A 12575-nucleotide genomic window follows, 5' to 3' on the forward strand; every position below is an offset into this window, starting at 1 on the left:
AACATGGTTGCTATGTTTGCCGATTGTATAAGCAGATTTATAAATGATTTGAAGGTGAAAATAGCCGATGAGCTAATACAAATATACTGTGATAATAGTAAAATATAAATGATTTGATGAAAAGTGAAGCAGATGGCCCCAAAAGTAAATATATAATAGTAAAATACCATTACATTCAAGTCATAATTGAGCAAAATAGGATTATACTCTATTATCTGTCAACTACTGATATAGTTGTTGACCCCTTGACAAATGGTATATTTGACGAATTATTTTCTAAACATGTCTCATGCATGGGTTTAAGATATGTCAAATAATATAGTTACGATGGACAAGTCATATCAAAGGCAACACAACGTTACTAGATTTGAATGCAAGTGAAAACCCCTAAATAGTGGAAGATAAATCACTATATTAATTTTTTGTTCGGTTCTCACGGCCATGTCAAAGATGTTGGCTTACTTTTGTAGGATGTTGTCATTGTGCCTCTCAAGTGGGGCCCATGCATTTGAGATACGTTGGGCTCACTCATTTCAAATGCAATGCATGTGATTTGCTAACCTTGAGTTATGACTATCCAAAATAACTTTTCAAATCTACTCGTTTTTTCTGGATAGACCTACCTTGAGATGTGCATGATTTTAAGAAAGTCGATTACTTTGGGCATGGGGCAACGTGAAATTTATTTAGCCCAGGATCTCTACAAAATTTTGTAGAGTATGATACACACAATCTGAGCCCTTCTGAAGAAAGCCCTAATATATATGTACATATCCCTGCTATTCGATCTGCTGCTCAGTGATTTGTTAGGTCTTCAATTGCTTGTAGGCCAAACACTTCAACCATCTTCATATATATATATATATATATATACCCAGCCAAGACAAACATTGGTTGTTCATGCTCGAGCTTATTGAGCTTATTTCACGAGTTCAAACGAGCTCTTTATAGGCCAAACATGAGCCGAGCTACGTGCAATTCATCTCGTTTTCCAACCCTATTCTTTAGTCTTTCAAAACTTGATGTGTCTAAGGCTCTGTTTAGGGGCCAATGTTTTAGCGAAGACAGGCGACAGCGTTGGAGAGAAAAATGGGCAATGAGAGTGAAGTTGTCAATTGCATCCTTTTGTGATGCACTTGAAATAGAAAGATGGTAGGCTATCCCTACTTTCAACTCCACTTTCATCTCCCAAATCCGACATACCAAACAACATGGGGGTTGAATAGCGCGTTCTCATCTCCTTTGTTCGTTTGGTTTACTCATAAGTAGGGGTGTCAATAGATCATGTTTGGTTCGGAGGCAGGTGAAACCATACTTGAACAAGATTTTTGGGTATGGTATCGGATCCATACCTGGGTCTAATCGGGTCTACCATAAGAAAAACCATACTCAGACCCAATAAAAACTACATGAACCAAACCCGAACCATACTATTTTAAACCGTATTTTTTATCATTTTTACATTGAAAAATTATGTGTCTTAATCAAAACTCGGGTGAGTCCAAGTCTGGTATAAAATTTCACAAACTATACCTAGGTCCATGTATTAATGGGACCTTCGGGTCTAGACCTGGGCCTTAATCGAGTCTTCTTATTTATCACCCTACCCGGACCTTATAGGGTTTGGTTTGGGTCCCTCCTGGTAAACCAGGCCCATTGACATCCTTGTAAGTTCAGTCAAGTTACCTAGCGAGGGTTCGCTTATGTCATTCTCGAGGATGGGAAGGATCTTTGGAAAGAAAGAGCACACATTCCTAAAAACTCTTGCCAGCTTAGTTTTTTCGTGAGAGTGCTTTGGTACAAGAGAAGGTATGAAAAGATTTCCATGAAAATAAGAAGATAGTGAAAAAAAAAAACTAGGGACCACTTATATACCAGCATAGCGCTTTTTAACCATCATGCTTTTTTTTTAATGTGTTTGTTTCACTCAAAGATAAAGAGAGGGAAATAGAGGCTGGCTCAATGATTTCTCATGAAAACTGCACCAAACAAACGGTGTAATAAACTGAAACCAGTTTTTTTTTTCTCCTTTTTATGGAACTAATTAAAAAATAGAGGGCATTTTAGACATTGGCGACAACAAAGCGAATTAAGGAGACAAAGCCCAAAACCCTAGAGAGAGAGAGAGACCCTCTACTTAACCGCGGTTGGACCATGGTTAAGCCAGCGCGGATGCATTTATTAACCCTGGTTAGCACCTCCCCATACATTTAATGGAATTTAAGAAAAGCGAAAAAGCCTGCTGCCGTACGCCATTATTATTTATTTCCCACCCTCCCCCTCTACACCTTTTTCCTTTTCTCGCTTTATCCCTCCTCCTCCTCCTCCTACTACCACTCTTTGCCCTCGTTACCTCCATAAATTTCAGTTATTGCCACTCATTGTCTCGTCTAGGAAACTGCCTCTGTACTCCAAAATTATTACTAAGAAGCCATCCATGATCAACTAAGTAAAAGTTGCTTCCCTCTTGAATGGTAATGGAGAAAGGTTTTGAAAAATCTATGGGCATTCCGGTCAAGCTCCCAAAGCGCGCCGATGAGACACGTATCATAACAACACACTCGGACGCCCATTAGACACGATGTGCCACGTGTCTGCCAGCTCGGACCGATCGGAGCGCACATATCGGTCCACGTGTACGGTTATATAATGCTCAAAAGGCGAGAGAGAGTGAGAGAAGAAAATACTCGTTTGGTCCCCTAACGGTAGCGCCGTTCTCTGGGCAGCTAGTCACACTCCCCTTCTCTCTTTCCGGCGGATCCAGCAATTTTCCGACGAGTTATTTTTTTCCGGCGACCGAAGGCCATCTCCGTTATTTCCGGCCGAGATCCCTTGGCATTCTGGAGCTTTTGAAGTCACGGTTGACCTTGAACGCGGAGGGAACCCTTTACTCGATTGGATCGAGATCTCCCTTTTTCCGGCGAACGAAGCAGGTTTACCGGCGGTAGACCACCTCGGTTGAGTTAATGATGGTCGGGAATGGAGGAATCGCGTCGCTTTTGGGATCTCTGGGGTTCGAAAGATGGGCATTCCCCTGCAGAGTGAAAGAAATCCCGAGCTTCTTGCGTTAACTCGTTTTCTCTACAGTGTTATGAAATCGCCGAGTTCGAAAGCGATCTCCCGGTTCTCGTTTTGCAAGGCCTCGGAGTCAACTGGACCAGTCTGAAAGATTGAGATCTTTTCTTGTTACAAGATGCTAGAGTCGTAGTTCTGATCGTTCTTGGCGTCTCCTCTGCGAGACCGTTTCTTGAGTATCTCGGCATTGTGAAATTCCAGTGTTTTTTGACGTTTTTCAGAGGTTTCCAGCGTCATTCTGCGAGTCCATCAAAATCGGCTATTCCGGAGCTCAGAGAGTCGAAAATCGCACCTATCTAGGTAAAGCTTCCCTTTCTTCCACCATTTCGTCGATTCATTTATGTTCCGCGTCATTTCCTCGGCTTCCCTCTCACGATCCATCGAAAATTCGCCACTTTCCGCAATCTAGATCGAAAAAATCGCCATTTCTCTTTGTTCGACTCGGAGTTACTACTTACCATGTGAGTGTTGTTTGCTCGCGAGTCGCTCCTCGCTTTTAATCGTTAAAAGTTCGGCATTCTGACTCTTTATAACTTCTTGAAAATCGCCGAGTTTTTCGAGGCGGAGCGGATTGGGGAAGTCGCGATTTCAGGAAGTTCGTTTTTTGTAGTTCCAGCCAAACGCAATCTCTCGAAGCGACCGTACTTGCCTTCTTCGAGAGCAAAATCTCATCTTTTTGTGATTTTAGACGCCTGCGGTAAGAAAACAGAAAACTTGTGACGATTCACCCTATTTTTCGTTTCCGTTTCTCGCAGAAATATCCGTGATTCCGAATCGGAGGGGATGGAGTCGTAGCCACCACGTCAACGTCTCGGCGATGGGTGCGTTCTCGAACGTTATAGACCTCTTCCTACTCGCCTTCCTCCTCGTCATCCCTTCGGCTATCTCGAGCGACCCCACACTGAACGACGACGTTCTTGGCCTCATCGTGTTCAAGGCCGACCTCCACGACCCGACCTCCTCGTTGTCCACGTGGAGCGAAGACGAGGACTCGCCCTGCAACTGGGCCGGCGTGAGGTGCAACCCGCGAACCAGCCGAGTCACCGAGCTCGTCCTCGACGGCCTTTCCCTGTCCGGAAAGATCGGCCGGGGTCTCTCCCGGCTTCAATCCTTACGCAGATTGTCTCTCGCCAGGAACAACCTCACCGGTACGATCAGCCCCGACCTCGCCCTTGTTAAGAGCCTAAAAGTCGTGGACTTATGCGAGAACCGGCTCTCTGGGACGATCCCCGACGAGTTCTTTCAGAGATGCACGTCTCTCCGAGTCCTCTCCCTGGGGCACAATTCCTTTGGGGGTCAAATTCCTCCGAGTTTGAGCTCGTGCTTGACGCTCGCCGTGCTCAACCTCTCGTCAAATTCTCTCTCCGGCGAGCTGCCGGACAGGATCTGGTCGTTAGCCGGGCTCCGCACCCTCGATTTGTCGAGGAATTCTTTGGTGGGTACCGTTCCTCCGGGAGTTAAAGCTCTCAGTGAGCTGAGAACGTTGGACTTGAGCGGGAACAAGTTCTCCGGCAACATCCCAGATGATATCGGCGAGTGTTCATTACTAAAATCTGTGAATTTTGGAGAGAATGGATTCTCCGGCGCTGTACCAGACTCGATTCAGCGACTTTCTGCTCTCAATGCACTCAGAGTACACAGCAATCGATTGAATGGCGAAATCCCTTCGTGGTTTGGTGGGCTGAAGGCCTTGGATACCCTTGATTTTTCAAGCAATGGGTTCTCTGGTGAAGTACCGGATGTGATTGGGGAATTGGTATCGCTCAAAACATTGAACCTTTCAGGTAACAGATTTGTTGGTAAGATACCGGAGAGTTTGAAGAATTGCCGTAATCTTTCCGTTCTGGATTCTAGTCGGAATGGCTTCACCGGAAAAGTGCCAGAGTGGATTTTCGGCTCGGGCCCGCAGAGTGACTCTCATTTGACCGACACTGTCAATGGAGAGATTCTTCCTTCGGCTCCTGGGTCCGGCATTCTTGAGGTTTTAGATTTGTCGGAAAATGGGTTTTCCGGTGAACTTCCATCAGAGGTTGGATTTTCCTCGAGGTTGTCATTGCTGAATGTGTCGGGAAACTCTCTTGGTCCTAACATTCCGGCGAGCATTGGAGAGTTGAAGGTCCTACAGGTCTTGGATCTCAGTAAGAATCGGTTTGGTGGCAGTATCCCTTCCACATTGGGGAAGTGCTCGTCTCTTACTGCATTGTGAGCTCTCTCTCTCTCTCTCTATTGAATTCTTTAGGCTATCTTTCTATGTCGTTCCACTTTCTATCTGGAATGTGGATATGCATTTTTTGTGGTTACTAATTTCATCGGATTTGCATCGGGAAAATGAGGTTGCTGTGTTGTTCACTTCCTATCTGGAAATTGGATGACTGTTTGTGGTTGCAAATTTCATTACCTTGACCTGCATAAGAAAATCTGGATTTTCTATTTAAATCACAATTGAAAGAGCAATAAAGCGGCATCGACAACTCTAACTTTTATCTTTTGTACACAATCTTGTTTTCTTAATAATAGAGAAGTAAACATTCGGCTAAGAGTGTTTGTCATCTCTTACTGTAGTCTAAATTGAGGATGGTTTATAACTTTATAGCTTGAAACACATCAACATACGGTTGCTTTTATTTTCAATTTTAGTAAAAGCATGGCACCATGTGTAATTTCCAGGTATTCTTACCTTTTATGTTCTGCTTATGTGACTACTAAGAATGGGTGTGAATAGTCCATGGCTGAGTGGCTGTTTTATTCAGCATGAGAAATGTATTGATCTTGTGACCGCCTGAGACCAGATAGCCATTTTCCTATGCAATTTTAAATATACAATACGATTCTTTTCCTAACTGTATTTTCTTTTGTGGTTTTTTCAGAATCTTATCTCAGAATACCCTCGCTGGACCCATTCCCAGTGACTTGGCTTACCTTGCCAAACTCCAGATATTAGACCTCTCTGTCAATAATCTCACCGGTCAAGTTCCTCAACAGCTTGGAAATCTATCCTACCTGCATTTTGTCAACCTCTCTCAAAACAATTTTCAAGGCGACCTCCCGGTCTCTGGTTTCTTTGCAGTGCTTCCTCCTGTAGATTTTGCTGGAAACCCTTTGCTGTGTGTCTCTCGCTTGAATAAGTCTTGCCCTCCTGTTCTTCCCAAACCTATTGTCCTAAACCCGAACTCTACAACTGTTACCTCTTCCTCCTCTTCAGGCACCACAACTACCACCTCTGCTCTCCGCCACAAGAAAATCATCCTCAGCATTTCTGCCCTTGTTGCCATCTCTGCCGCTGCTGCAATTGCTCTTGGTGTTGTTGCTGTCACAGTTCTCAACATTCATGTCCGTTCTGCCTCTCCCACCCTTACTCATGCAAATCTCGACTCCTGCAGTGGCTCCCCCAGTACGGATAGCGCTGGTGGCGCGACTGGTGCCTATGGGAAGCTTGTCATGTTCTCAGGGGAAGGCGATTTCAGTGCAGGTGCACATGCTCTGCTTAACAAGGACTGTGAGCTCGGTCGTGGTGGTTTCGGCACGGTCTATCGCACTGTCCTCCGAGATGGATGCCCAGTTGCAATTAAGAAACTAACAGTCTCCAGTCTGGTGAAGTCCCAAGAAGATTTTGAAAACGAAGTGAGAAAGCTTGGAAGAATCCGCCACCCCAACCTGGTTCAACTCCAGGGTTACTATTGGACTCCTCAGCTACAGCTCCTCATTTATGAATATGTTTCTGGTGGAAGCCTCTATAGTCTGCTCCATGAAAGGCAAAGCAGCAATTGCTTCACATGGCCAGAGAGGTTTGATATAATTTTAGGGATTGCCAAGGGTTTAGAGCACCTGCACCAATCTTGCAGACCACCGATGATCCATTACAACCTGAAATCGAGCAACATACTGATTGACGGTGGGACTCGTGGGGCAAAGGTGGCAGATTTTGGGTTGGCAAAGCTGCTGCCCATGTTAGATCGCTACGTGCTCAGCAGCAAGATACAAAGTGCGCTTGGATACATGGCACCAGAGTTTGCATGTCGCTCGGTGAAGATCAATGAGAAGTGTGATGTGTATGGCCTTGGGGTGCTGGTTTTGGAGGTGGTGACGGGGAAGAGGCCGGTGGAGTACTTGGAGGACGATGTCGTGGTGCTAATTGATGGGGTCAGGAGAGCTCTGGATGAAGGCAGGATTGCCGAATGGGTGGATGCGAGGATGGGCGGCAAGTTTCCAGTGGAGGAAGTTGTACCTGTGGTGAAGTTGGGTTTGATATGTACGTCACAGCTGCCATCAAATAGGCCAGCCATGGGGGAGGTGGTTCACATACTCGAATTGATACGGTGTCCGGCCGAGAGCCGGGAGGAATCATAATTAGTTCAAGAACTCAATTTTTCCGGCGAAGAGGAATCCGACTTGTTCGTTCATCTGGGTATGAGTACTGATTTGTGGATCATAGCATATGCCCTGTTGAAGAAGAAGATCAAAGAATTAAGAATGACCCTGCAAATTAAGTTGGTATTTTCACAAGTCTTTGTGTTTTCTTTAGCATTATTGGGTTTTTCTTTCTTTGAAATTTCTTTTATGTTTGGATGTCTTAGACTGTTTATGGGTAACGGATTCCCTTTCACCGGAAATTTCTGCAAGTGATTTGGGCAATATGTTCTTACCTTTGGTTGTTATGAGCTGCCCTGTTTACAAGGGGATGAAATGAGGCATAGTATGCCTGAAGCAAAAGCTTCCTTTTTTCTAAATCAAGGAATCTCTTTTTTCATCTTCTGGTTTACATTTTGTTTTTTTTTCTCTCAGTTGTTGAGCATGAAATAACTTAAGTTCCCTTTCCAAGGGACAGTGTCCTTGTCTCTTTAATGATCAAGAAACTACCCGTGGAGGTGGAAATCCAACTCGCTTCATGCACATGGGCATCGTTCATGAAGAATTCTTCTTATTCTTTTATCATGGGGTATGATTGTGTCAGTGGGTAAAGTCAAGTGCCTAATTTTCCTGCAACTCTGTAAGAGTAATGATGATGTTTGAGAACGGTTGGTGCAGGACACTGGCTGGTCCTGGTGCCAATATTCATCAGGTCCCTTCTTATGCCTGCCTTTATGCTGTACCCAAACTTTGCTGGTGTCTATACTATACAATACAGTAGTTTAATTGTCTTTTTCTTCCCTCTATCAGAAAGTATATGGTTTAAAGCATGATAATAGGTGAGGCATTGTAGTCTTGGATATATACAGTCTTGGATATATACTGTCACAAGCTTCAATGGGGTTACTTGTTAAAGTGACTTGGTTGAATTTCTGGATAAGTGATCAACTTTGGGATTTTGGTGTATTGGTTTACAGTAGTAAATCTGCAGAAAGTTAAAGATATCCTGACTTTAACCCTTTTAAGTCGGTGTCTGCAGATTGCTACAAGATATGCCAAATGGACCACACATAAGCACTCACCTGACAATGCAGTTGATGGGGATTCCTTTTTCATCTCATATGAGTCAGAAGAGTTAGGTCACCATAGGCAATAGGTCAGGCTGTTATTAATGGCTGGTCCCACTAGTGCAAAGATAGTTGGCACTTAGGATTGGTGGTTGTGAAGTGTTGGCCCCACAATTACTTGGAGGCTTCCAAGTTCAAACTACCTGAACTGAAACCTATTCAACGTGTTTGAAAGGTAAAGCATGAACAATTTTTTTACTCAAATGTACTTGATCACATTTCTCATAATACCTCTAGTTTTAACACACACGAATTGTCCTCCAAAGTTGCTCTCTCTCTCTCTCTCTCAGTTTAGAGAAGGGAGTTCACATCAGAAACTGCCAAGAAAAAAAGAACCTGCTTACAATTTGAAACCTGATTACATGTAAAGTTGATTGTAGAAAGTAGAAACAAACCACATAGGAAGAGGGAGAACACATCCAAGTATGCCAACAGTCCAAGGCCATTGGATTATGTTCAATACAATTACAAATTAAATTTAAAGTTAAATCCGCTTTTTTTATCAAACTCATAAGTGAAGTTCAGTAATCAATTATATCATACATGAATAACTCAGATTATTCATTATTGGAGTTTGGATCTAAAATTAGATCCAAACTATTGGTTGAAAACTTGAATCTAACCTAATGATATATACTGTAACATGAATACAGTACATGGTGTTGGTTTTTGATATTTACATGGAGAAACCACTCCCAGGATCAGCGACCTAGCCCCCAGTACATGGAGTTGGTTGCATCTTCTTTTCGTGGGATTAAACATCAAACCATATTCATCAAGAACCCATGTTTCATGGCCCACAAGGGCCTCCATCTTTCTAGTTAGGGTAAACCATGGTTGGTCACCTGACATTGGATGAACACGGAAACTTGGGAAGAGGGAGGGGGGTGGGCGCTCATCTCTTGCTGCAAGGTCAAAGCTGAGTGTACTCTCCGGTGAGCCAGGAGGACCTTGAGGGCACGGTTGCTTCATGGAAAACTGAAGTTTTTACGAAGGGCGTGCGTTCTCACGGGCCCATAGTGACCAAACAAACGTTGGATTCTCTTTCCGCGAGGAAAGAGAATCCAAAATACATGCCGGACCCCTTTTTCAGCAAAAATGGTTCCCGTCGGAGGGCGGGGTCCGATTCCTTTTTCGCGGAAAGGAAATGACCGAAGAAGGCTAACTAGAGACTTGCCAACATGCTGTCGGTGATTAAGGAGTGGTTTTCTCTTGGAGTAAAAAAAAAAAAAAAATCCCAACATTTCATTTCCCACTTAGTCATTCTTGTGAAAGAGCAGGGAGGTTCTAGTAATATTTTTTTCAGACAGATAAAACTGGGGTTAGGCGAACCCCTACCAGTTATACAACCATACCATTTGGGGTTCGAACTTCCAACGTCCCAACACAGGGTGACATGCACTAACTGCTCCTGCCAGACAAAAGGAGCCCCGTTGGTAGGGAGGTTCTAGTAATTATGTAAAAAGAAGATCAAGAAACAATATTCTCCTCGGAACCCCAACGCTCGCATGCATCCAACAGCACGTTCTGTCTAAAAGGCTCATGTTCCCCACACCTCCCATTTTTCTAAAAAAAAAAAGTCAGTATTCCTTGGAAACCAATTCCCTCCCCTCAAACAAACAATAAAAAAAAAACCAAACATGTGAAAAGAAAAAAAAATCAATTCTTATTTTTCAATCCTCCCGAGAGGGACGTGTCACCCGATTTCATTGTTTCTATTCCTTCGTCTGTTCCATTCTTTATTAATTTCTATCTACCCATCTTCCCACTTTGAAACATATATTAATTCCTAAAATTCAAAAAAAAAAAAATTTAAAGAGAAATTATGAAAAAGTACTGATGGCCGTTGACCGCATAGATTCTCCTTCACACCTCAGAGAAGGGAATAAGGACACATGGATGATGCCTTGGGAAATTTAAAAAAATATTTTCAGTATTTTTTATTTTCTGACTGCTTTTACTTTTGGGCCTTGGATTTAAAAAAAAATACTTGGTTTTTGTTTTTCTGGTGAAAATAAATTAATTATATTTAAGACAATAATTATGAGGGGACACTGAGATTCTTCAAAATTAAAGATGGGGGCAACAGGCTGGAGCTGTTACTCGAACACTCGTCGCTATCATGGATCCCTTGGTCAAGGATAGAAATGACCTTGATTTTTTCAAATGATCAGATTGCCCTTATTATTTTATTTGTTTGGCTAGGTCAAGGGAAAAAGACCCCAGTGCACATTGGCTGGCATCCAGGGATGCACAACGAGCCGAGCTAGCTCGGGCTAGGCTTGAATTCTGTTCGGGTAGATAAATGAGCCAAGTTCGAACACAAGCTCAAGTTCAGTACACACATGAGTTCAATCAATCAAGCTCGGTTGAGCTTGATTAGCCCGATTAAGCTTGGTTTGCATAGTTATTTATGTTTGCATTGCTCAGACTGGTAAGGTATTGGCCTTTTAGGGAGGAGGAGGTGGGTAGTTCAAAACCCATTGTTTTCATTGTAGTTCAATTTTTTTAAATAAAAAATATTCGAGCTGATTCAAGTTTGGACAAAAGCTATTAAAACAAGCCGAGCTTGAACATTTAGTTTTTTTATTCAAGCCAAGTCGAGCTGGCCTAAGCTCGGCTTGAACTCTGCTCATGCGCATCCCATTAATAAAACCCTTAAGAGGTGTTTGTTTGGTACCCTTTTCTAGTAAAAGAGTTTTTCTTTTTAAATAAATGAGCTTCTTTTTCTACAAAAGGTGAAACAAACATGTCTATAAAAATATATATATTAAGATTCACATAAAAAATACCAAAAATCAACTTTCATGTCAAAATGGGTTCAGGAGGTTAAGCACTTTCCATCCAAAGAAACCCTAAAGAGGTTTCCTTTGAGTGGAAATGCAACAAATGCCCCCTTACTGCTCTAAGCAGGATTAGGTGCAGTCACATCGCACAAATGCAATGTGCGGCTGCACCTGATCACACTCCATCTTCTGTTGAACAGACTGTCAAAGTGGGGCCCAACAGCAAATGGATGGTGATCAGGTTGCAGTGGCACATTACATTTGTGCAATGTGATTGCACCTGATCCCAACGCTTACTTCTTCTACACCGTTCTCATCGGAAAGTACACCCAGCTTCGATCTTGTGACAACGGATAACACCCATGGGTTTCGATCCATGGTCATCCCATGCCAAGTGACGGATTGCCCCTAACTGGCAAGGTGGATCCCAAGAAGATGCAACCAACTCCATGTCCTATATTCATGACACAACGTATCGTTAGAAAAGATTCAACCCAATAATTCGGATGTAAAACACATGTTCTTTCCTAACCTCATTTTCTCTACTCGGAGAAACTTTCCCAGGCGCAGAGACCTAGCTGCACTGCCGTACTTATAGTCGCTGTTCATGTCGGCATAAAACTCTGAGGGCTTACCCTTTGACCCAGAGAGTCGCCAAGCTTTGACTTACGCAGGGGGTGATGCTCATGGGATTTAAACATAGACTATAAGTCGCTGTTCATGTCGGCATAAAACTCTGAGGGCTTACCCTTTGACCCAGAGAGTCGCCAAGCTTTGACTTACGCAGGGGGTGATGCTCATGGGATTTAAACATAGACTATAAGTCTAGGCCCCATCCCACTACGCCAAACCCCTTGGGTCTCTTTCCTAACATCATTTTGACTGAGCCATTTTTGTGTGTGGTGAGGGGAGTTAACAATGGGTGTTTGGATTTTGTGGCATTATGAGGAATTGGCGTTGCAATGCCCCTTAGCTTGTGAACTATGTAACAGAGACACTGGTCGACACGTGAAGTGAGTATGGTGTGCAAATTCAGAAAATTTTAGGAAAAAGGGACACGCCGATACTGATTTTTTTTGAAAACTTTAATCAGTAAAAAAATATTTTGATATTTTAATACATAATATACATTTTAATGCAATGTTATTTCAAAATGATTGCAAAACCATTACATATCGATGTTCGAGTCATCGTGTCCAGTTGCGTCACTGTGACGTAGCTTGTGAGTGTAAATGTAAAA

The 12575-nt window shown here is 43.1% G+C and overlaps 1 protein-coding gene across 1 annotated transcript; it reads left to right on the forward strand.

The window, feature by feature from the left end:
• Positions 1-2672: 2672 nt before the first annotated feature.
• On the forward strand, positions 2673-7819 carry LOC149820799 (uncharacterized). The gene is made up of 2 exons (XM_089983887.1): positions 2673-5277; positions 5943-7819. The coding sequence occupies exons 1-2, from the start codon at positions 3893-3895 to the stop codon at positions 7420-7422; spliced, it is 2865 nt and encodes a 954-aa protein (XP_089840013.1). The 5' UTR covers positions 2673-3892; the 3' UTR covers positions 7423-7819.
• The last annotated feature ends 4756 nt before the right edge of the window (positions 7820-12575 follow it).

This window comes from Nuphar pumila, chromosome 12 (genome assembly GCF_984573655.1).
Source record: "Nuphar pumila chromosome 12, dmNupPumi1.hap1.1, whole genome shotgun sequence".
NCBI lineage: Eukaryota > Viridiplantae > Streptophyta > Magnoliopsida > Nymphaeales > Nymphaeaceae > Nuphar > Nuphar pumila.